This window comes from Falco cherrug, chromosome 14 (genome assembly GCF_023634085.1).
Source record: "Falco cherrug isolate bFalChe1 chromosome 14, bFalChe1.pri, whole genome shotgun sequence".
Classification (NCBI taxonomy): Eukaryota; Metazoa; Chordata; class Aves; order Falconiformes; family Falconidae; genus Falco; species Falco cherrug.
In genome coordinates this window covers 8,584,495-8,608,257 of record NC_073710.1, presented here as the reverse complement: position 1 = coordinate 8,608,257, position 23,763 = coordinate 8,584,495, and the positions used below count along the sequence as shown (strand labels likewise).

Here is a 23,763-nt window from a genome sequence, read left to right as displayed (position 1 = left end):
GTTCTACTACTCTGGGGTTGGTGCATTTTGGGTATGAAATTTGGATACGTATTAATAGCAAGGCATAATACATTCCACCAAATACCTTCCTTGTTTATAACACAGCAGCTTTTTGAATCCTATTCTACAGTTACTAGAGTTACTTCTGCTAACTGCTTAGTGGTGCAAGCTGTCTGGTGCTTAGCTTTTTTTCAGTGCAGCAGCGAAGTTGCAAGTAGACAGTGTTTTTAAGCCAAAAAATGAAATTCTGACTCACACTTGATACTGCCTTCACTGGGGCCACTGCAGCCTCTACAGCCAGTACTTTCTTGTTTCAGTGGACAAATCATGAAATCATTAACAGATTTTTTGAATTACCTTTTTTCTCTGCTTGTTGTTAGCTTTTTAGGCCATTGCTACACCTTTTGGTTTTGGAAACAGGAGGCTGTTAATTCCTAGCTTTTGTGTGGAAGGAAGTGTTACTTCCTATCACTACTTGTTTGTGAGAAATTAGCTGTTAAAATCATGCCAAAATGCAAATGAGGGGGCTGAGCAGAATGGCAGGAAGTTAATCATAGTAGTCCACATTCTTGCAACCTGCCAGAGTTGGAAATAATTCTGTAGCTCATTGGAAGGCTGGGAATGTTGACTTTCCCGAAGTAGCAGTAATTTGTTCTGGCCCTGCCTGCTTGTTGAATTATCAGGACAGAAACTACAGAATTCTCCTTTTGGCTTTCTAAGTTAATCCAATATAATAACTGAAACAGTCCAAAACTACAGTGCGGTTAGGATTTAACTTGGGCTTTGTGGGTTCTTTTAACCAAATAATAGCATACGGAAATGAAAGAGGTAGCATATTTGAAGAATAGGAACAAGCTCGTAGCAAGCACCTTTTGGGGGAATAGCAGATATGAGGAAATTAAAAATAGACATATTTCCTTCCAAAACATTAACAGGAACATGGCTTTATAAAGAAAGCGGCTGCTTTTCTCTCTTACAAAAGCAGAGCGTTATAATAGTTTATTGTTGTAGAGCAGTTGCATTTTGCAGGCTGTGCTAGGATTAAAGAATGATTCTAGTGTGCTTAAAGTCTCATTGAGAACGGAAGACAGGAGGAAAAGGCTTTGTCTTTTCTGCAACCAAGATGCAGAAAGCACCTTGGCCTCCATCACGCTACATACACCACTGAGAAAGCAGGTGGGCATTGGCTGGGCTCCACTTCAGCGAAACCTGCAGCTATTGGCACCTCAGTGCTGTTGTGGTTCACCACCGCTTCCAGCCAGCCCTAATGGCTGGGAGATCTGAATAAGAGCAAATAACCAGTGTAAGATGATGGGATTCAGGGTGAGACTTCAAAAAATTTTGCTGAACACTACGGACAGAGGCAATAAGAATTATATAAAGATGTTCATATAAATCACCCCTTATTATTGATATAGCTGAGGAAGAACATAAGACTAGTTCTGAACAAGTGTAATAGAAGAAATCTGAATTGCCACAAAGTGAGTATTATGGACTCTCTTCTGCCCTGAGGTATACAGCCAAAAAAAATATATCCTTTGTGGATGACAGAAATGTATATATGCATTCCCTGTTAAGAACATAAGATTAAACCGTGTCTAAGTATTGTTAAAAGCTACGTGACTTTTCACAATATACTGAGCTTTGTGGTACTTTATATGTGGTTTAGCAGCATTCTCCCAGTTCAGCAGACAAAGCTATTTGTATGGAGGGAAAAAAAAAAAAAAAAAAAAAAAAAAGAAAGAAAAATTACTGCCACTGTAGGTAAAGCTTCCATGCAGAATTTAAGATGTAACTTGTAAAATATGGAAGCTTACTTTAAATGTTATTCCTAACAGTTTCCTTTTGGGATTAAATCTATGTGTCTATTTATAGGAGTATTTTTTTCTTTCTGATTAGATGTAATAAATGGACTACAGGAAGACTTCTAGTGAAGAAGAGATAAAAGGGAGTGTACGATGCTAAGTAATGATAGGTTGTTTCTGTAGTCATGGCAAGTGATGCATTTAAAATACTAACAGCTTATTGACTAATGGCTTTGTGTAATTTATAGATTATGAATAATACAAAAAACTTCCTGTAGAGGGACTTTTTACCTGGATGCTAGTGTGATTATAGAAGACTGGCATGAGGTCTGCTCAGGAGAAAATCTGTACAGCCACATTTGCAGCAATCACATATTTCTGAAACATAATTAAATCTGCATATATGGCAAGTAATTAAGAAGTAGAAAAGTCAGTTGTATTTTATGGTTGGCTTATGGTATTTAACTATGTTACCTAAAGAGGAAGTAGGAAAAAAAATATAAATGCCTTTTCTCCTCCATGTAAGCCTTATATCCATCCCGATGTTATCTGAGTGGATGGTTAACACCTATATAGGGAGACAGAGAGTTATTGAGGGCAAGCATCTTCTGTCTCTCAATATTATACCAATAAATGATAAATATTTATTTAAACCCTCAAGACCTCGGTCCTTCAGGTCAGGAACTTGGGATTTTTATGGGTCATGGTAAAATTGGGTATTTGTAAAACAGACTTCTTTACAACTTTCATACCGTGGGAGGACATCAGTGTGTATCAGAAAGAGTTCTCCACTCTGCAGTAATGCCTTGTTGGCTTCAATCATGCAAGCAGACATTCCAAAATTTCCTAACAGAATACTTTAATAATAATAACCATAAAAAAATAATCACTGATGGTTCAAGTCTGCTATTGCTAAAGGAGATATAGAATGCTAGCAATAATCTCTTGAGGCACAAGGTTAACTGCCATATTTAGCTTTATTTTCTAACAAAACCCTTGCCCGTTGTCGAGCTGTATAAATAATACCACAGACAAAGAAATGCTAGGATGAGGAGGAGCCTTCCTCAGTTGTCTACCTCTGAATCTAAAGAAGTTAGAAACAAGATTTAAAAGCCTCAAGAGGAAGAGAGACACAGGTAAATGCCGGCCAGGTAGTACCTGGTGACTCCGGTGACTGCTGTTGTAAAAACCTTGCCTAAAACAGATTTTGCTCCCGACAACAAGTACCACAACGTGATCGCTGTTGGGCAGCTCGTTAGGAGAGTTCCGAAAGCGGAAAGAGTATTTCTACTGCGATAAGACGGGAGCGTAGAGGTCTCAGTGCGTCTCGGGAATAGACGAGGCACCGGGGCAGGGTGGCTGCCGCCGCGACCCACGCTTCTGTGGGCCGGGACCCCCCCCCGCCCCCCCAGCCAAACAGAGGTGCTCCGCCCGCCCGCCCGCGCCCAGCGGGGCTGGGGGCAGTCCGGGGTGGCTGCGGGCTCCTGGCCCCCGCGGCCCCGCGCTGGGCTCCCGGCAGCGCCCGGCCGCAGACCCGAGCCGCCGCGGCGCCGGTTTCGCATGGGGCAGAGCGGGGCCGGGGGCCGCCGGCTGCCCAGCTGGGAAGCGGTGCGGCGGGGCTGCGCGGGGCGCCGGCGGCCACCCGGCAGGAGCAGCCCCGGCAGCGGCGGGGCGGCCGCCCCCCGCGCAGCCCCCCTGCCCCTCGCACCAAAGTTTCCGCCGGCGGTAGGAGGCGGCCGAGGCAGAGCTGGGGCCGCAGGGGGCAGCCGAAGGGGCGGGCGCCGCCGGGGGTGCCGCGGTCTCCGCTCCGGCGGGGCGCGGGCAGCTTCTACCGCGGAGGGCGCCGTGCCGCCCGCGGCTCCTACCTTCCAGCACCGAGCAGAGTTTGTGCAGGGCCATTGTCTCCCGGCGGGCCGCGGCGGCCACTCCGCGGCGGCAGCGATCACCGGCGCTCCATGGCCGCGGCCGGGCGCGGCGGCGGCATCCCGCGAGGGCGCTGTGGCCCGCGGCTACGGCTCGGCCGGCCCCCGCCCGCCCGCGGCCATGCCCGGCGCCCCCGCGCGGGGCGCGCTCAGCCTCCGCCGCCCGAGCCCGGAGCCTCCGCCACGCTCAGTCCCATCTAGCGCGGGGCGCGGCGGGCTCCGTCGGGGCTGGCCTGCCCCGGGGGGCGGGGGGCGGGGGCGCTGTCCGTAAGGCGGTCCGAGCGCAGCCCGGCAGCGACTGAAGCGGCTGCCGGTAAATGAAGCTCATTTAAGATGTGAGGGGTGTTTGCCTGGATGAGCCGCTTGTACGCATGTGCCCGCCCCCCACGGAGCCCCGCAAGCAGCCACAGCCGCAGCCGGCGGGGCCGCTGTGCTCCTCCCGCCCGGCCGGGCACCGAGAGGGGGTGGCGGCTGCCGCCGTAGCGGCGGGGCAGCAGCCCTTGTCGCCCCGTCCCTACGGGGAGCCTGTAGTGGCCCCGTTGAGCCCCCCCCGCCGTGCGTCACGCCCCACGCCCCGATGCTCCCCGCCCGTCTGAGGGATTTGCCCCTCTGCGCAGAGCAGCCCGGCAGTGCTGGCCATCGGGAGCGCGTCCGCAGCGACCGCGGCGGAGCGGGTCAGCCGTGCAGCCCCGCTCCCGGACGCGGTGGCTCGGTGAGCCTGAGCCGCGGCCGCCCGCCTTTGTTTGGGGTGCCGGTGGGGCACAAGGGAGCCGGTCCTCCCCTTCGTGTTCTGTTCCTCCCCTTCTCCCCCTCGCTGGTGGCAGAGAGCCCGCGCGGCTCCAGCAGTGCGGCGTGCCCAGCTGCCTGCCTGGCTGCAGCGTGCTGCCTGCAGCTGAGGCGCCGGGAAGAGCCCATCACACGCTATTGTGCGGCTGTTGTCTGACAAGAGTGACAGCTAAAATGGAGCTATTACTTTACAAGAAGTTAATAAAAAGGCGCACTTAGCCTGCTGCCTGCCCTGGCTGCCGTCCCTCTGGTTATCCATCACATCGCGTTAGCTTCTGAGGGGAGATGTTACTTAGGGAAAAGGGCCCGAGGTGGGGGCAGGTGGCGATGTCGGGGGAAGGGCTAACTGTAACCCCCGGGAGAGGGGCTTTCCGCCGGGGAGGGCGAGCTCCCGGGCAGCGGGGGTACCACGGGGGCTCCGCGTCCTCCCGGACACGTCCGAGCGGGCGATGGGGGGCTGTAGCGGCCAGAGCCGCTGCTGTTCCGGGCAGCCGGGAGCATGGCCGCGAACGGTTGCCGTACCGGTAGGCTACGTGTAAAATCATAGCGACACATGTAAGCCCATCGAAGATTTTTTTTTCAAATCTCCCGTAGGCAACACGGGTTGAAGCATATCTGAGGGCGTTTCATATCGGATATATTTTCCCTAGAATCGCCCATTAGGCTAGGCTGAGAGCTTTTACTGAGAACCCCCGAAGTACTGAACCAAGATGTTTCGATCTGTGTGCGGAGCACGCTGCAAAGCCTTGCGCGGCGGGCAGGAGCGGTCCGAGCCCTCTCGGCCCGGTCCCCGCGGGGGCTGCGGTGCCGGGCGCCGCGGCCATGGGTCTCCCGTGCCGGAGAGCGGGCTCCAGCCCCCCTCGCAGGACGCAGGAGGTCACGTTCGCCACTTAACTCAGGTCTTCTCCCCATCGCGGTCGTGTACAATGATGCAAGTCTGAACCTGCAGGAACCCCACGCGGAGCTCCGCTGTCCGAGCTCAGGCACTTTATGGAAGCGATTTGGAGCCCAGCCGACAGACAAAATAGATTCTGCAAACTATAAATTAGTTGCGTAATTGCAACTTGCAGTTCCGTCTGCTCAAAGGAGTAGGGCCACTCACTACAGTCTCGAACGTGACCGTGAGAGATGAAGCTCTGATTTCCATGTGGTTTGGTGCTATGTGTTTGAGTGTTAAATTCTTTCTGCGATGTTCAAAGGTCAGCATATCCTGTTAGAAAAGGTCATTCTCTTGCTTCAGATTATCAGTTAAATATTTCAGGCTCTTCAAGCCAACATGATTGTCAATCACGGCGAATGAAGCAAGGGGGGGGACCGAAGAGCAGCTGGAGGAAGCCAGAGCAGGGCTCGGCAGGGGCGCGAGGGGTGGCACGTCTCCCTCCGAGCGCTCCTGCAGGGCTCTGCTCAGCCACGGGTGCTGGGCGGATCCGGCGAGACCCTGTAGTAAAGGTCCTGAGCTTTTCTGGGTATTAAAGATCCATTTCAGTGCTGTAAGAAGCTTGATGAAGTATTATGCTTGATGCTCTGGCAAAATCCCAAGTTACATAATTATATTATTCCGCTTACTTGAATTGTCCTTTCAATTTCAAATAGAGATGATATAGTCTCTCTCAAAGAGTAGTTTCCCCATGAATTGTTAAATAGCTACTGCAGTCCAGCAGTGGTTAAAGCGATTTCTCTGTGTTTACCTCTTAACCATGTATTTATCGTGGTATGATGAAATGTTAAATTCTACAGTGAAAATTCCTACACAAAGAGAATCCCTTCATTAGGTGGATCTCCTTCGGATTATTTTCTTTACTAACAAAAATGTTTCCTCTAGTAATTCAAGAAGATACCTAACCTACTAATTTCTACCGTATGTGTGCATCATCCACAGTTCTGTATCCTCTCTGCAAGTGCATAAGCACAAAATTAAAAACTGACTATGCTGTTGTGCAGATTGTTAGGAGACAGGTTTGTGGGGTTTTTTTTGTTTTTTTGTTTTTTTTTTTTTTTGTAATGCACAGTGTAGCTGATGGCAACATTTGGCTCAGTTTTATTACTTGTGATATAACAAATGAGAGAACTAGCCTGATTCTCAGATCTTAAGCTGAATTTGCATTCAAGAAAACTATTTGTGGTCAATTGTCTCACACCAAAGAAATAGGAGACTAACCTAGTAATGTGCTCAGTACAAGTTAGTAGTAATTGCAAAGACCCAATCTGCTACAGCCAATTTAACTGAAAACACCCTAGTTTGTCCATTAGGAGGCTGAACAGAGCTATTATACACTTCGGGAGGTGCAGCAGCATTTCCATCCTGTTCTTTTCCCAGGGCTGTGTCAAGCTGTCAGTGTGGGAGATGCAGGTAGTGGCATCAACACATAGATGCGGGGCATATTCTGCCATTTACTGCTGCTTTCAGAGAAATTTCTCACATGGGCATCTCTGTTGCTTTGTCTTGCTAGAGTTCTTATGGGAGGTGGTGCTTTAAAATATTTTAGAGTAAAGCAGTGACAGGTCTGAAGAAACTTTCACTTCTCCTTTGCTGAGCCTGGAAAGTGCTAGTTTCCAGGGCAGAAAATGCTGTGCCGCTGGGTCAAACCGGCAGTAAGCTTAAGTTAATTACACTTGAGTTTGGGAGTTAAGAAAAGTTGAAGACAGCTTTTGGACAGCCAGTTATGTATTGTTCTACTGCTCTATTGAGTCATCGTGATTATTTTGGAATGGGAGGAGTTCACAGGAGGCAATGGGACTGCTCATTCCGATGTAGGTAAATAGCTGCATGAACAGTTACAACAGGTGCTCTGCTGCAATAAAAGACTTAAATTTCCATTATTAGAACTGGTTTTGTCTCCTCCCAACAGTTCTTCCTTAAAACTTCCTTTGGTTTGCTGATTTTTTATTTTACTCTACTTTTATTTTACTTTGCTGCTCTTGAGTAGCAGATTGTACATCACAAATAACCTTAGACCAGCGGTTTTTTGCTACATTTGAGGCTATCTGGATATTGTTTCTAAAAGACGTAGCAAAAATACAGATGTCAACAGTAAACAATTATGAAAGGAAATTAGGAGTTACATTGTAAACCATTCGGGTGCCTGGGTTTGTCAGTAGGATTTAAGTGCATTTGATAAATCTTAATGATATGCAATTTCTAATTATAAAATGATAGCAAGTACAAGTGCCTCTTAGTGTGGTAACATAATATGTAATCATACATAAATACGCATAATTTGCTTTGTTATTTACTACTGTTAAGAACACTGCAAACTTTTCAATAGTTATGAAGAATACTGATAGTCTTCAGAAAGCTTACTGTGCACTTCACTATTTTCTAGGCAATATAACTAGATCTGAATATTATAATATACCTACAAACTTCTGGCTTAAGTTAGGAAATTCAGGAATTTCAAAACAAAGTTAGCATATACAATTTTTATCAATTGTCTCATAGATGGGATCACATTTTTTATAGAAGACAGGAATTAATTACAAAAATAGTGCTGTGTGGCTGATTATTTTCAAAGTGTCAGCTGAGGACTTAATTATTAGTGCCCCAACCAAATGATCCTGTTGCCAAAATGACTGGGTGGGGAGAGAGAGAGAGAATGGATAATAGGGGTACTGACCAGCCTAGCAATATTTCAGATTTAACATCTCTATTGCTCTTGATTTTTTAATATATTTTTCAGTCTTTGATCAAAAATTTGTCCATCCCTTTAGAATTAGTACTCTTCATTTGCAAAGTCTGAGATTATTTTAAGCATAATTTTATTTTCTGGATTTTTAAAATTAATTCTTTTGGTTATTAATACCTTCAAAACTGGCATGGTTAATGCTTTTACATTGTTTCAACAAAACTGAGCTCTGATGATTATAACATAGCGTAAACTTACAGCTTACCTTCTGTTCTATTTAGGTGTCATTTATTTAAAAGTAGTTACGGAAGTCCTGAACTGACTTGGTACATTTATAGTGGTGACTTTTCAATTAACTGTAGAAAATGTTTTTAATACAGCTGTCTGTTAAGAAAGATGGCCTTATCATAGGAGGAGTATCGTATTATATAGAATATGCCTACTCATCTGCAGCAGAAAAGTTGGGTGGTGGTTTTTTTTTTTTTTGGGGGGGGGGATTATAGTGCATTAACAATCAAGCTGTTACAAAGATTCAGTCTTAAAGCTTCTTACGGAAAATGAGAACAAAGAAAGATGGTATTTCAACAGCCATCTGGCAGTTGGCATGTCAACAGTATTTTTATATAGGTGAGATTTCACACTGAAAAAGCCTTCCAATATAACTTCTCACCAGGGCTGTGTTATGATGGATGCATTTTGAAAATTTATGTAGTTAGAGCTATTTCTCACTTCTCTGTTCCTGCGCTGATCACCTAGAGAACTACACTCTCTAATTGATGTTGCTTTCTTAACCTTACTGGTAGAAGGGTCATCACCTTACACAAAAATATTTTTGATGCTTATAGAATAAAAACCAAAGTACAACATGAAACCTTTGACAAGACGTTTAACAATATTTAATGCCTTAATCCAAAATAGTATGCATATACTGTTGTGAGCCAAGCTATGAGTAGCTAGAACCTGTGGTAAACTTTATTATAGGAAAGCTATTAAAGCGCCAATAATGTATTGTAATGAAGTGATGCAATGATGCACTACTGAGCATGCAAAATACCTTAAAGCAAAAGACACTGAGTTCATTGTTTTGTTAACTTGACAACAGCTTAAATGTCAGCATGAGGTTATTTCATTCCTAATTGTTTTTCCAAAAAACATAAGGAGGCTAATCTATGTTTATTATACTGTGATAGAGGGCTACAGACAACTTTGCTGCCACAATGGCACTGTGCATTTAGCCTTATTCTCCACATATCTGAAAAAGACAGGAAAATATATTGAACTGTGCTTCCTCTTAATTATGAAATCCATTATTACTTCTGCTGTTGGGAGCAAATTCTATCAATATGGTTTAAAAGTCCAATAGCATTAAGTATTCATCTGAAAAATCTTACCTTTTCATGCTACTCTAAGAGAAACATTAAAGGTGTGCATTAAGGAAATACACTATCCTGAATAGTAACAGTAATGTCATATGAAAGCCTCCTTTGTTGGCATCTGATCAGTTCATGTTAGAAATGTCTGGTAAAACTTCATAGCTCAGTAGACCACTTATCAGTACTTTTCTTGGTTTTGGCTTGGTGTTGGTGTATGAATAGGTCCCTGTTCAGTGCTGCCATGGTAGCAAATTGTTTGACTATGATTCAGGGTGGACATAATCAGTTCAGCTTTGTACCTGCTCTCTTCTCTGTTCCTGTATTGACAAGCAAAGGTAGTGTTACAGGACAGCAGGTTACACGACAAGTGCCAGACTGGAGGAGATACCTACTGCAGAGATGACTGCCTATAGGACCGACACTTTGTTGAAAAAGTGTGTTCTAGTTTATCAAACAGCACTTATTAGGAATGCAAATGGACAGATTTAAATGCACACTTAATCATGTAAAGTCACATCACTAAGGAGCAACTATTAAATAAAAGCATGATTATTTTTAGAGACTCTTTCAGGATCCAAAGAACACTGAGCAATTATAACTTCATACGGTTCTAATAATTTCATAAGACAAGTAGCTCAACTTCTATATTTAAAATGGTGATAGAGCTACATGTCTTACGTAATTATTAGAACCTTACGAAATTTGGGCATAGTAATGTACACAGATAATGTACATTGCTTATTTGGAGTGTTCTATTCTATTCTTAATTTAATCTCTGTTTATCTCATCCCTTAGCAACAAATTTTAGGGAGTTAATCCTCATTCTCCTTCCACTCCACAATGTTTCTTTTAACTTCCTTAAAAACAAAACAAACAAACAAAAATATCCCATACTTTTCTTATTAAGAAAGTTACTTTCATAATGACTTTAGGCCTTTTTAAAATAATTGTGGTTATAGTTTAATTATAAAAGCAGTTTATGTATTGCTGATACATTGTTATGATTTTAATTTTTTAATGCATTGTCTTCTCTCTAGAACTAACACACATAAATACTGCATCTAACCCATGCTGAGCTACTAAGCTACCATTAACATTGCAGGTTTCTTTTAGTTCTCCAATTTCTAAATTCTTTAACAACTGCACATATAGATTTAAACAACGAAAAACACAGAATACTTTAAGTTGAGCACCATTTAGTACAATCAGAATAATTAAGGATCAAGTAATCTGAGAAACTGCTGAAACTTAAGTTTTCAGAAATGCAGGTTATTTTGCAGGAATGTATAAATGACAAGACCAACCGAAGTGGTACAAAGTATTCTGCTCACTGAAATGCTAAACTTTATTTACAAAGCTTTCTTTCTATCAAATATTACTAAGGAATTGGTGGTACGTAAACAGTGGTACATGCAATTTGATCCCTTTACTAAGAAAAATAAAATTATGGTTCTGTTCAATAAAGACCAAATGCTATTATATACAGTCTGTTAACTGAAAGGCCTTGTGAGACATTCAGGTCTAATTTTAATACTTTCCAAATAAATACCAAATAACGCAACATTTACAAATAACACACCAGTGGTATTTTCACGGTAATCATTTTACAAATCAGAATTTAGTAATTCAATTAAGCAAATGAGTAGCAGCTCCTTCATAAATATTAAGGCATGTCACATCGCATCAAAATGGAACCGATGAGCCTCCTGTCGCTTCTCTCTGTCATCTGCTTTCTGAAAAATAATAATAAAAAAACACTTTGTGGGATCTAGAGCAATACTGCTACAGAAATGAGTTGTCAAATGTCAGAGAATGGTTGATTTTTTCCAAGTCACTCACTCAACAAAAGGCAAAAAGCTTAGGAAAAGCCCCAATAATTAGCTTTTAAATGATGTCAGTTTGAAATAGCAATAATCTACGCAAAATTGGCTTCTGCTGTTAGTGCTCTGCTGTTTTGGTATTTATGACCCATTATTTTCTATTATTTCTAATAATGCTTTTTTAAAAGGAGTATTTCAAGAACAAAGAAAGACTAAATAAATAACACATTTATTTAGTCTGCATTATAAAGATGAGATTAAATTACTCTCGAATGACTGTAAATGTTGTCTATGTTACACTTAAAATGAGATTCTTTTTAAAAAATCTGTTAAATACAAATGTAGACAGTGATGGCAGTTCAGCCAACAATTAACAGCACCAAACAGGCTAAAAATGTTCCGTGTTTTTCTTTGCATTATGAATATGTGAGGTAGGATGTATTTCCTTGCTTATTTATGCAGAACACATTGATCTGCTGAAAGAGTAGTTTGGATGGTGCTTGGAAGGAACAAGCGTATTTAAATTGTACCTATAATCCATGTAACGTGTAAAACCATGTCCTCTCCCACAAGCCTCCTCCTGTGTTCTAAAGCAGTAAGAGTATGAAAACACTTATTAAAGGATTTTTGAACACATAGTGTGAACTCTTCCAGAAAACAGTGATTTTGTCATGGCAGACAGTATGTGTAAATCCTAGCATATAAGAATTTAGCAAAAGAGATTTAAATGCTTTTTAGTTTGCTTATATATAACTTTTTTTTTTTTTTTTTTTAATGAGTAAAGTAAAAAAGAGCCTTTACAGTATGCTGTTGTGTGGGCATTCAGATTTGTATCTCAGTTGATAAATATACATGACAATTTTGGTAGAAATTGGTGCATGTGTTCTGCCATGAAAGTTTTGTCATCTGCTTTGGCTCGAGGCCAAAGATTTCCTCATCACACAATGTTTATGTATGATAGCAACTCTATTGGATTAACTATGGATTTTACTGCTTTTTGTGGCAGCAGAGCTGTCAGTGAAGTTTAAGATGTATCAGTCTGGTTTTTTGGCAGGGACTTTATCAATGTCAGTAGTATTTTCAATGTCAAAAATGGGGTGGAAAGAAGGGAGTGGCATACTCTTTCCTATATTGAAATGCTTGTCACGTTCTGCAAAATTTTATAGTCTCACTTAGAAAGCAATTTTCACTCCATTTCTTGTATGCTTCCTGAAAAAATTACTACTTCATTTTTGACAGTAACTGATACTCTGATGAATCCATCAAAACTTCTCTAGCAGTATTATCATCAATGTGTACTGTTCACATGACTAGCCTCAGGACCACAAAGCAAGTTCTAAAGAACCAGAACACAGGAGTATCGGGGTCCTTAGCTAATGTAGCAGACTATCTTTGTTGTAAGATGAATAATGGTGTAAATTCTTCCCTCAACTGCTCTTTCATTTGACGTATCAAAACTAAAAACTAGTAACTGAGAATTGAAAGCTTTTTAGTTTTTTTTTTGTTTGTTTGTTTTTTTTTTTTTTGTTTAATGGATCTAACATTTCTAAGGAATGATAGAGCAACATACTATCCCTAAACGCTATGGTTAATTAAACAATACGATACTTGGCTTGCAGACAAGTGCATAAGAACTATTGTAGACAAAGGGCTCCTATTACTAATCTGCAGAGGTCGAAGTCAATGGTTTATTTTAACTGCTGAATAAAACACTGCAGCTTACAGACAGATATATCCTCTGAGGGAAAATAAGAGATTGTAATTGCCAGTACATTTCCCCTTCCTTTCTTTGCTATAGGTATTCTAGAAATCTGTAAGGGAGAACAGCATTTAGGCAGAACAGTACTTTTATGAGAGGACTACTGAAAGAGGCAGTAAAAACAAGAACAAGCTTAGAAACAAGAAACTTCGGAGTTTAAGTCCCAGTCGTGTCAGTGATGAACAATACAGCCTTGGTCAAGATTCTTGTTTGTTCTGTACCTCAACCATTGCTTCTAAAAATTGGGAAGCTAAAAATCAATAGGAAGGCATTGGAGAATTATAGGAATTAACAAATGTTTTAAATAGTAGTCTGAAAATACACGCTATAAATAGCTAATCCAAATATTTGTGCCTACTTTGAACAAGATGGAGTGACTGGAAATGAGTTTATAATATAACCAATGCACCACTTCACTCACAATCACCTAATGGGGTTTAAAACGGCTCAGAAAGCATTCACTCTGGGCTGAGTGCTTCTTTACATTACAATACATGAATAATTATATGAAGAATTGTTTTAAATGTTGACATTAAATCTCCATTTCTCCAGATGCAATTATACGTAGTTTATCCTTCCCCAACTCGAAGTCCAAACTTTTTCTGCTACTTTTGTTGCTGAAGATGTGTTGGAGAGAGTTAAACCCAGCCACCAGTGCATAGTCTTAGCTACCAGTTAGCAATGCCTTCTTGGTAAAGTAGGACATGCTAAGGACAAATCATCATAAACTTTGTATTTTGTTGCGTTGTGTGTTTATTCCCAGCTTTACTGTTAGTTGGAGACTGTATTTTACATTTTGAAGAGTGAAGATTGACAGACATAACTTTATAATATGAAGCATGCGCAAAGCCTGTCTGAATGTTTAACAAGGTCATTTTATTTCCACAAGCACAAAAACCCAAACAGTTCTACCACGTCAAAATGTGCAGTAATTTTATTTGACAGCTAAGATTATGGTTTGGGTATGTAGTAGCATTTATTGGCAATCCTGCCAGTTGGATATGACTGTAAACTGAGCATAGTTAAAAAAAATTGGAACACATTTCTTTTGTGACATGAAAGGCCCCTTTCAAAATGCTTCTTCAAATCAATGGATTTCTATACACTGCATGTATAATTCAGGCACACAGAGCAAAGCAGCCAATATGCACATGATTGACTCCTTATAGTCTTGAATGCTAATGTTAGCAATCAGCAAAGACAGATATAGAAAAAGAGACATTTTCCTTATTTTTAGACTACCAGCAGAACTCAAGATAAGTAAATGTAAGTTTCTGTTCCATTTTCCAAAACAATACTGCTTAAAATTCTATAAAAGAGCTTAGATATGAAACAAAAAAATTTCCTTTAGTTGGGAGTAACAGCTTAATGGCAAAACCTTATCCATGTTACTCTTAGTTTCCCTTTTTAAGTGTCTTAGAGCTTAAATAAAAACAATGCCAATTTTTAAGCTTGAAGTAAATACTGAATTAATAATAAACATCTTTTGGGAATTAGTGCAGTCTGTACCAGAAATTATACTGTAGAAAAAAACTCCAGTGTACAAGACTCTTAAAATATTAGGAACAGTATAGAAAATATAGAAAAAAATCAATTTAATAAGCTTACCTTTTCTTGCCAGTGTAATATGCCAATTATTGCCAAGATGAAAACGCAGACACCAATTAAGGCTATAGCTGTTAGCAGCACAATGTTACTTGGGGTCAGATACAGCTTTGCACTCCAGCTAGACAAAAGAAGACAATCCAAGGGAACATTAATACCCTTCATTAGGAAGCAGAAAACAGATTTAACTTATAAAGATGAAAAGAACCTGCTAGTGTAAGACAGGTAACAACCTGGTCTACAGAAAGTAGTGGCTATACTGAGAGACTGAAGCTTAATGGCGTTTACCTGGAAATATATGGCTTAATGTAATTATTTTCAGGTAACACCACGTCTAAATTCAGTTTCTGTTCACCTTTCCAGGAACGCTGTGGATATCTTCAGGGACTGACTTTTTTCTCGTGAGGAGATTTATCTCCTGCCCCTGCCCAGGACAAAGTAAAATGCATAAGAAAAGCTTTCACAAAACTGCCTGGGGCTTGGGGAGATGGAGAAGCAGGGTGAAATAAGCTTGTAAGATAAGATTACTTGGTCCACATGAGAAGCTCCTCTCAGACCGGCTCATGGGGTCCAGCTGGTTGGTTAGGCACCCCAGCCTGAAGTTTACCCAGGGACAACTGCAGTCATAGGCAACATAACCAGCTGATTATGGCAGAAGAATGCTGGACAGCAACAAAATTAAGTACTTCAAGGACTTCTGGAAGACATTCCTCAAATGTTGTGGGGTTCTGAGGCTCAGTTAACACCCTTTTTGTACTACAGGCTTCCTATCCTGTTCCTATGTTAAAAAAATTATACGTTTAAGAAGTGTTTATTATGAAATCTGATTTCTTCTGGGGAGATTCTATCCTCTGCTATTCTACAGTGTCTATAAACTTACTTTATAGGAAATCAAAAATAGTTAAGACAACATAAAAATTTTTGCATAACAACTTTAAATACCTCAAGACTAACTAAATTTTCTTCATCTGGCAGATATTATTCCTGTGGCTGTTAATTAGCAACTCAAGTGGCACATAATTTCTCAACTGTTATTTGTCCTATAGTAAAATTAACTGCTGAAACTGATGTCAGAATCATTTCTGCATGATAAATGCAACTGACCTCACTAGTAGATCAAGCGGCAAAAAGCAGCTGGAATATGTGACTGATGTTTTCTCTAACAGCAAAGAGAGAAACGTGCTCTCTTTCCGGGATAAACATTTTAATTGCAAAGTGAATTCAGTGTTCAAGCTCTTGTATAACCAACCCATTCACCTTTACTTCAAGAAAAACATTCATACCTTTGGCAACAGATACTGCATTCAGAAGGGGTGAACAAAAGCTCTTATACGCAACTAGACAGAAATTGCATGTTTGGCCAAACAAAAACGCTTGTTTCAATGATTACCATACTTGCAATTTGTCAAAAAGAACGATGGTAAATCTAGCAAATATGTTATTACTTACAGGAGCTGAGCTGCTAATACATTTTGATTGTTTGTGTGAACTGGTATTAATTCTGATTTTTTATGGACACTATCTAAGAGTCTGTGTAAATACTTGAGAAGTATTCTCCCTAGTCACAGAGGCAACTATGTCTATAGAACTGACCCCCTGCCATTGGTCTTAAATTTATACAAGTGACTATTTTAAAACCTACACACAAGGCCTAATTTAAACTCTGTGTTAATGTAATTTTGTGAAGTGCAAAGCAAAATGATGAAGTTACCTTCGAGGAACATTATGAGGATAGGGGATGACTATAAGCTGGGAGTTTGGTATGATAGCTGTCCATTCTTGTTTTCTTATGGACTGAAAGAAAAACAAAGGCTATGTCAATTCCTAACAAACCAACACACTTAAAAGCAAAGAAATTCTCTGTTGAAATACACAAAAAGAGAAACAAAAGAAGTTGCTTTTTAAAAATTTTAAATATAAGTGATTATTCCCTTAAACTTGTATAAACCTTTTGTTCTGAAAGCTCCAAAGTGCCTTAACCCCCTCCCGCCCCCAAGTAAAAGGCAAAATAACTACTGCTGACATGCAACACAGCATCTGCTTGAAAAGCACGATGCAACAATGTAGTAGGGAAAGAAGAAAAGAATCAACTCTACAAAGGAGACAGGCAAAAGAATTATCCAAATCAGAATTTGGTCAGTACGCAAATTTGAATACCTCACTTTTAAAAGTAGTGCCATAAGATCTTTAAAGACTGAAAATGGTCAGGACCTTACTTTTATGTTTCATCTGAAGATAAGGTAACACCAGTAATCTCTGCCTCCTATCCTATCGATCATGGTTTTATCACTGAGGTGGAAAGGATTATGTGAATTTACAGGCTGGCCAGACCAACCCCAGGGAAGTCTTAGAGCTGAGACCATAATAATTGGACCCTCAGATCTGATTCATGTTTACCATATAAACAAGCACTATATATCTGTGCTAACATTCATAGACAACTTCAGTTGTCTTCTGGTCTTAGTGTTAGCTTCAGAGTTTATACACTCTCCCAAAAAACAGGCATACAAGGTTCTTTTTGGCAAACTTTTCTGTATTCAAACTTACTACTTTGATATTCTTGCTTTTGGGAAAAGAAAAAAACCCCCGTGTCTCTAGCAGCATTTCCATCCAAGCTCTATTAGGAAAAGTAACACCATAAATATTAGGTTGACAATCTTAAATCTCAACTAACCTTTTCTCCTAAAGGACGAGGAATGCCAACATACAAATGGTCGAGGAAATTAGCACTACGTCCCAAGCCTAGCACGTTGTATGGCAACTGGAGAGCAAAATGTGCTGACTGGCTAAGCTGTCCAGCTGAAATAAAATTACAAAAGAAGCCCAAGTAGGTATTTTGGGGAAAAAAAAAACCAAACAAAACCCCAATCCCCAAACCACCAACTTTCTACACAAATACACGTTTCAGTCAGTAATAAAGATGTTTAAAAATTTTGAACCAACCACATGATTATTTGATCTTAAAGGCTCAATCTCACATTTCCAAATTACTTGGGGGCACTCACTTGGAGAATAGCTTAAATGCTTTAGATTTCTGGATGAGTCTTTTGAATGCAATTTCTACATTAAACTGAATTGCTACTATTTGTTACAAGTTGAGAAGAAATCAGCTATCGACATTCATTTCGATGTCAGTAGTGCCAAGTCTTTTGCCCTGTTGATTTACAAGCTCAGGGCTCAACATGTGAAGGCTCACTTTAATTCTGATTACGGTTAATCAGTAACTACTGGTTTTTGTTGTGTCACAAAATTAGTAAATTCTCACGAACAAATTCGTAAATAATAAATTGATTTAATGAAAACAGGCTTACAGTGTTTCCAAGTGAGGCCTTTGTGAAAGCATGTAATTATAAATAATTAAAAGAGAGACTGTAGGGCAAAAATGACATTCTTTGTTTCCTGACAAGGCAGCAGGGAAACAGACAAATGTTGCAGCTATCAACAGGTTCACTAACATCCCATTTCCAAAGTATCCCATTATTCCATTTAAATAAAAATCATGTCATCTTTCAATTTCTGGCAAACTGATTCAGATCCTGTGTAGATTCTTTGCTCAATCTCTTGAAAGCCTCCTAGTAAGTGATCTGGTTACATAGCTGGAATGATATCAGCATGCCCTTCACCAGATTAATAGAAATGAATTTGAGGGATACTTGATAACCACAAGTAGGTTTATGCGATCAACAGAAGCAGTTTTTCACAAAGATATGATATCGTCAGTATTTTTTAAACGTCAGATTTTTCTGTGCTTTGACACCTGACAGATTATGCCTGAGACTGGAGATTATAAATTAAGTGGCAAAACATAACAGAACATGAATGAACATGAGTTCACATTTTGTAATGGATTTACAGCCAACTCCTTTCTACCTCTCCACACTTTCTTCCAAGGCTTGATTCTGAAAATTAGTATTTTTCTTCAGACAGCTGGCTGTTGGCCATACCAGTTGCACTGCGTCTTGCACAGTTGCAGCAAACAAAGCCAGGTATGTGTGGGGGTGTGTGTGGCAGAACTCCCAAAAACAACTACCACAACTTCTTTGGCAAAGTCAAACATTCCTTCAAGAAAAAAACAGAAACAAACTCCCATTTTTCACTCTCGGCTCCTGGAGACAGCCTGGTAAGTGCAAGCATGCATTTGCTGCTATATGGTGGCACTGACACCAAGGGACAACCAAGATAATGACACCACACATTCTGAAGCAGCTCTTCAGCTTTTGTATCCTCTTGTGTGGGACAAACTAGTTTGTATACTGGATGACAATAATTTTGAACCCCTATTCAATGCAACGATTACTTCATGGTTCTATTTTTCTGAACCTCCCCACCCTCCACAAGGTTTTTAGGAAGAAGCTTGCCATATGCTGTCAGGCATGTTTTCAAACAGGCATGTTAATCATGAGGTAAATATTGTGTATTATTGCAGTTTTAGAGCTGTGATAATTTTATTTAAAAAGGCAAGATAAATGTCAACTAAATACACTTAGATGAGATTTGAAAAATCAGCTTGATGCAGTTACCTTTTCATTAAGCTAAAATGCTGTTGCCAAAAGAAACATTAACAGCCTTCCTCAAGATTAGGCATATTTTAATTTTCCCCCCTGCAGAACCACATAACAAGCAAATAGATGTGGAAGTATTTAAACAGGATTTGTACTTTCAGCTCTTTGTTGTGAGGGCAAGGTGTAGTGAGTACATCATTAGGTGAATTCCTACATGATGGAATCTGTGGCAGAAATCATTAGCCTAGCAGCTTTTCTCTTTAAGAATGGGGATTTTTCCAGTAAATTGAAGTAACAGTGTAGGACTTGAGTCCTGAGTCTGTCCCCGCTGTCACTGACTTCCCTTACATGATCTTGGCTAAATTGCTCAACTTCCACATCTAAAATTTGAGTAATTCTTAAACTAGGGTAAGCACATAATATACGAAAGCACTGGTTACCAAAATAAAAGCAGCAAGAAGCAAAGGTAGGTTTATTAAATTTGACTTAAGTTACAAAAACAAACAAGGTATGCATTACTTGATCGTGGTATAACATAATGCTTTAACTTTGGTTCACTAATGCTGAAGGACTTTTCCCCAAAGAACAAGGTACTGCTGTAACATTTAACATTGAAACGCTTTTAGAATTACTTTTGAGTGAAATATTTAGGATTATGAGATGACTGCAACTGAGATCTTCCTTTTTTCTTTCATCATACAAGTGAAATGAATGTCAACTAAATTAAAGGAAATAAAAGAAAATGTCATACACTGTGTGCAGTCAGCCTTAAAGAGGTTAGAGAGTCAGATATTGCAGCTAGAATTCTTAAAAGCATTGAATAATTTCATAGCTACTATCACTGGTTCTTGTGACTACTAAAAGATAAGGAACATGAAATCTTATGCTTCAGGATGTAAGTAGATCATCTGCAAAGGTCAGGAAGAAATGTTTTCTTCTACATAGCAGGCAGAAAATGGGCACATAGCCTTTTGTTTGTCTTTAAAATTGGGAGATACTAGCTAAGCAGGACAATAGCATATAGAAGATTCTGTTTTACTTTCAAGCTGACTATAAATCTGAGATCTTTGAGACTATTTCTTGCTTTACCACCCCTATATCATAAATTCTGCTTGATGGTTACTCAGATGATCCACTTAGAATTGCAAACAAGTAATTAAGAATGACAAGCGTTCATCTGAGAAACACAAAACCCCTGAACAAAGATTAAAAATAAAAAGAGAAATTACAGAGAGTACTGTCAAGAGTTTATTGTCGTATTTGAAGTTCTCAGTCACTGGTAATTAATTTTCTTCTGAAAATATTTCAAATTTAATTCAAATAGCAACTCTAGCTATTTGTCCTGTTTAAAACTATTGTAAACAGTTTTCTAATTGTTCCAAGGAGATTTGAAAATACCATTCCATCTTCAAGACGAAAGGTGGGATTTATGTCTTAGACTAAGATTGCTCTTCAAGCTTTTGGAAGTCTATGCAAGCAAGATGGAGAAAGTGGTTGCTGCTTCGCAGTTCATTTAGCTTCATCAGTAGAACTGTTACTATAAACAAGAATTAAAAAACATTCTCCTATCCATGCTCTACATTATTACTTTTTAATACTATTTTAAAGGCTATTCAACACTATGTCTTTTTCTTATGCTTCTTGTTGCAAAGAAGTTTTTTGGATGCACCCAGATATCATGGACTATGGTACTGGTAGGTTTGGTGTTTATTTTTTTGTTTAAAATCATAAGCCACTAAGTTTATCACTTCAAAAACCTTGGGCAGAGTAAAAAACCTCAATATTTTAAGACATGGTTTTTAGTGATTTCAGCCTGTCAGAGAGCAAATTTTTAAGAAATAGCTGATGATGTTGGGCAGCAAAACCTCACAAAATTTTGCAGTTTGATATTCAGAAATCATTCTGAACATCTCTGCATCAATCTCCTTATTTTTGAAGTCTGGCATATAAAATTTGAAACAATATATATCATTAACCTTTATAAAGTATTGTTTGAATAACAGAATGATGTGTCATCTATGACACATACAGTACTTGTTCTTTTATATCTGAATTAATGCATTTCCCTTCTGTTTTCATTAAACTGATGTAAACTTGCTGAAAGCTTAAGAGTAACCCACTCTGACCTGGGTTAAATTGTAATGTCCTCAACAGCTTATTTCAGGCACCCCAAGCGCTTAAATGAAGCCAATTTAACTATATGAAGGGAAGGTGACTGCATTTACATGTAGAAGCAATACTTTCTACTATTTCTTTAAACAGAACTGATAAAGTGTGATACTGGATTTATGAACAGTCTAGTTGAATCTACATAAACAGATTCACAATACTGATATTGTTCAGTCAGTTTAAATAAGCTTATTTTGTGGAGTGATAGAGCAGAACACACAAGAGCACTACACAGAGCTAAAAGACTAATAGAAACTCCAATTTCAAACTTGTGGTCTCCTGAAGCGCCATTCTTTGAATTTTTTTAATTACACTTTTCTTGACAAATTATAATTTGCATTTAAAGCCATTCAGATTAAAGGAAAATACAGTAATAATATTTAGGCTTTCAAAAGCCCACCAAATTCAATATATTAGAGGACTAAACAGATGCATTTTCATGAATAAAAATGTTATGTCATTATTTCTTCCAGTTGCTGATTTTCCCTAATTTGCAAAATGATGCATTTATCAGAAGCTTTAATACATTCACCAAAATAGTAACTGAAGATATTTGTGAAGTGTGAATCAACCTGTCAAAAAACCCCCAACATCTAACAAAGTTAGAAAGTGTATCAAGGAGTTGCTTTTAGACATACATTCTTTGTCCCCATTGACAATGTAGGCAGCTTTTCTGGTAAAAAAACCCAAGTTCCTTCTGTAAAACACAGGATCTGAGTTGCAGCCTCTAGTCTTAGACTTGCATCTATATTCTTCTGTACCGGCATCTACTTAATACTGAGGTCAACACATGAATGAGTGCTTTTTTATAGATTAGATGCACCTATGCATCCTAGAAAAACTGAAAATTATTACAAAAAACTACACGCAGCAGTTGCATGAATTGCTGCACAGCTGTGAACAACATGCATGCAACAGCTGGAGTAAGACAAAGCCAATTCAAGAGTTAGGTAAAATTTCGCAGTGAACGTGTATCACAAACTGCACAGTTGAAATACTAGTGATATTTACTTTACAGCAATTATCAGTGTTGTGCTATACGGCACACCAAAGTGTGTCCCCATCTTGAAGCTGGCAGCTCCTTATTTTGTTTGAGAATATGTCAGAATGACTTACTACAAAAGAAAGGGAAAATACAGCTGGTAGTAATTAAACACTTGTGTAATATGCATAAGAATTTAAAAAGCACCTTTCAGAAAAAAACCAAAACCCCAACAAATCCAAACTTGAAAGATTTTTAGAAAGTTGGAGAATTTGATTTCCTTGGCTTTAGTTGAAAGCTTTACTTTATTCCCTTAATAAGTTCCCTTGTTACTGCCTTTGGATTTGTAGGTCACTCGTTGGAAAAAAAAGTGTAGTGGAGAAAAGAGCTCCTTTTCTGCTTCACATTATACAATGTTTCAGCTTTCTAAGGGCTGAGGATGTCTCCCTCTTCTGACTTAGTTGTTTGCCTTTTATCATTAGCCCACACAATAGGAAATTCTAGATTAATGCAGCACACAACTTCACCTCTCAGCTTTTTCTGCAATACATTTTTCTGGAGTTCCAGAAATAACTGGAGAAGTGGATTGAAAGTGCACACTTACAACTTGGATACCTATTACTTGCAGTGCTGCTGACACTTGTGATACTTCTTCTGAAAGCCCAAACTCCAAATCTGATGCATTCATAAGAGAACATGTGTTTTCGTTAAGAATAACTTTACACCATAGAATTATACAAGTAATAAAAAACAAACAAGCAATGAAATTATATTGCTGAAATTCAAGCCCTTTGCACAGGGGAAAGTTGTCTAATTTGTAATGCCTCAATACGTGAAGTTTGGTAATATTGCATGCAACATTACAAGTTCAAATAAGTTTTCTAAACAAAAGAGAGTTACATAGAAAAACATACTAGCATGGTATTCCCACCTATAGCAACCAGAAAATCCCTCTTAACAGAATCCAGCTATTCAGTTATTAAATTATTCCAGCTTGTTCCAGGAAAACACTCTTCTTTCTGTGCAGTGGAATTCTACGTAATGAATCCTGCAATGTCAAATGGCTACTGAAATTAGGCTTATTTTGCTTTAGTCTAGCACATATTGCAATATTTGCGTTTAAATTCATTACTATAATGTGTTCACCTCACAATCCAATTTAGCTAAACAGCATGAGAACTCAATGCAACAACAGGGAAGAGTAAGCAGATTTGAAAAATCCAGAAGGGCATGACTTAACAGCATGTGAAAGGCCATTCTGCCATGAAGGTTTAAAACAAAACAAAGCAAAACCAGCTAAATGAAAGAGCTCTGAAATGAGAATTGCAAAGGCTATCAGTCCATATAGGTTCAGTCATACATATGCTTAAATGAATTATGACTTGATCCATATGAGCAAGTCAATGAACCTATTGAT

The 23,763-nt window shown here is 39.6% G+C and overlaps 2 protein-coding genes across 10 annotated transcripts in view; both read right to left on the bottom strand.

Moving 5' to 3' along the window:
• NETO2 (neuropilin and tolloid like 2) overlaps positions 1 to 4,119 on the bottom strand; it is a 35,106-nt gene extending 30,987 nt beyond the window's left edge. Inside the window, exon 1 of one of the 7 annotated variants that reach the window (XM_055726845.1) lies at positions 3,671 to 4,119. In XM_055726845.1, the coding sequence (XP_055582820.1) occupies positions 3,671 to 3,704 (34 nt within the window). In that variant the 5' untranslated portion in view covers positions 3,705 to 4,119. Of the gene's footprint in view, positions 1 to 2,096; positions 2,116 to 3,670 lie in introns of those variants that run through there. The other 6 variants (XM_055726842.1, XM_055726843.1, XM_055726844.1 and 3 more) reach the window with 6 other exon arrangements.
• Positions 4,120 to 9,005: 4,886 nt separating this feature from the next.
• ITFG1 (integrin alpha FG-GAP repeat containing 1) overlaps positions 9,006 to 23,763 on the bottom strand; it is an 88,132-nt gene continuing 73,374 nt past the window's right edge. For 2 of the 3 annotated variants that reach the window (XM_055726820.1, XM_055726819.1), the window contains 4 exons: positions 17,368 to 17,492; positions 16,405 to 16,487; positions 14,697 to 14,814; positions 9,006 to 11,242 (listed from right to left, as the gene is read on the bottom strand). In XM_055726820.1, coding sequence (XP_055582795.1) covers positions 11,183 to 11,242; positions 14,697 to 14,814; positions 16,405 to 16,487; positions 17,368 to 17,492 — 386 coding nt within the window. In that variant the 3' untranslated portion in view covers positions 9,006 to 11,182. Of the gene's footprint in view, positions 11,243 to 14,696; positions 14,815 to 16,404; positions 16,488 to 17,367; positions 17,493 to 23,763 lie in introns of those variants that run through there. The other variant, XM_055726821.1, reaches the window with a different exon arrangement.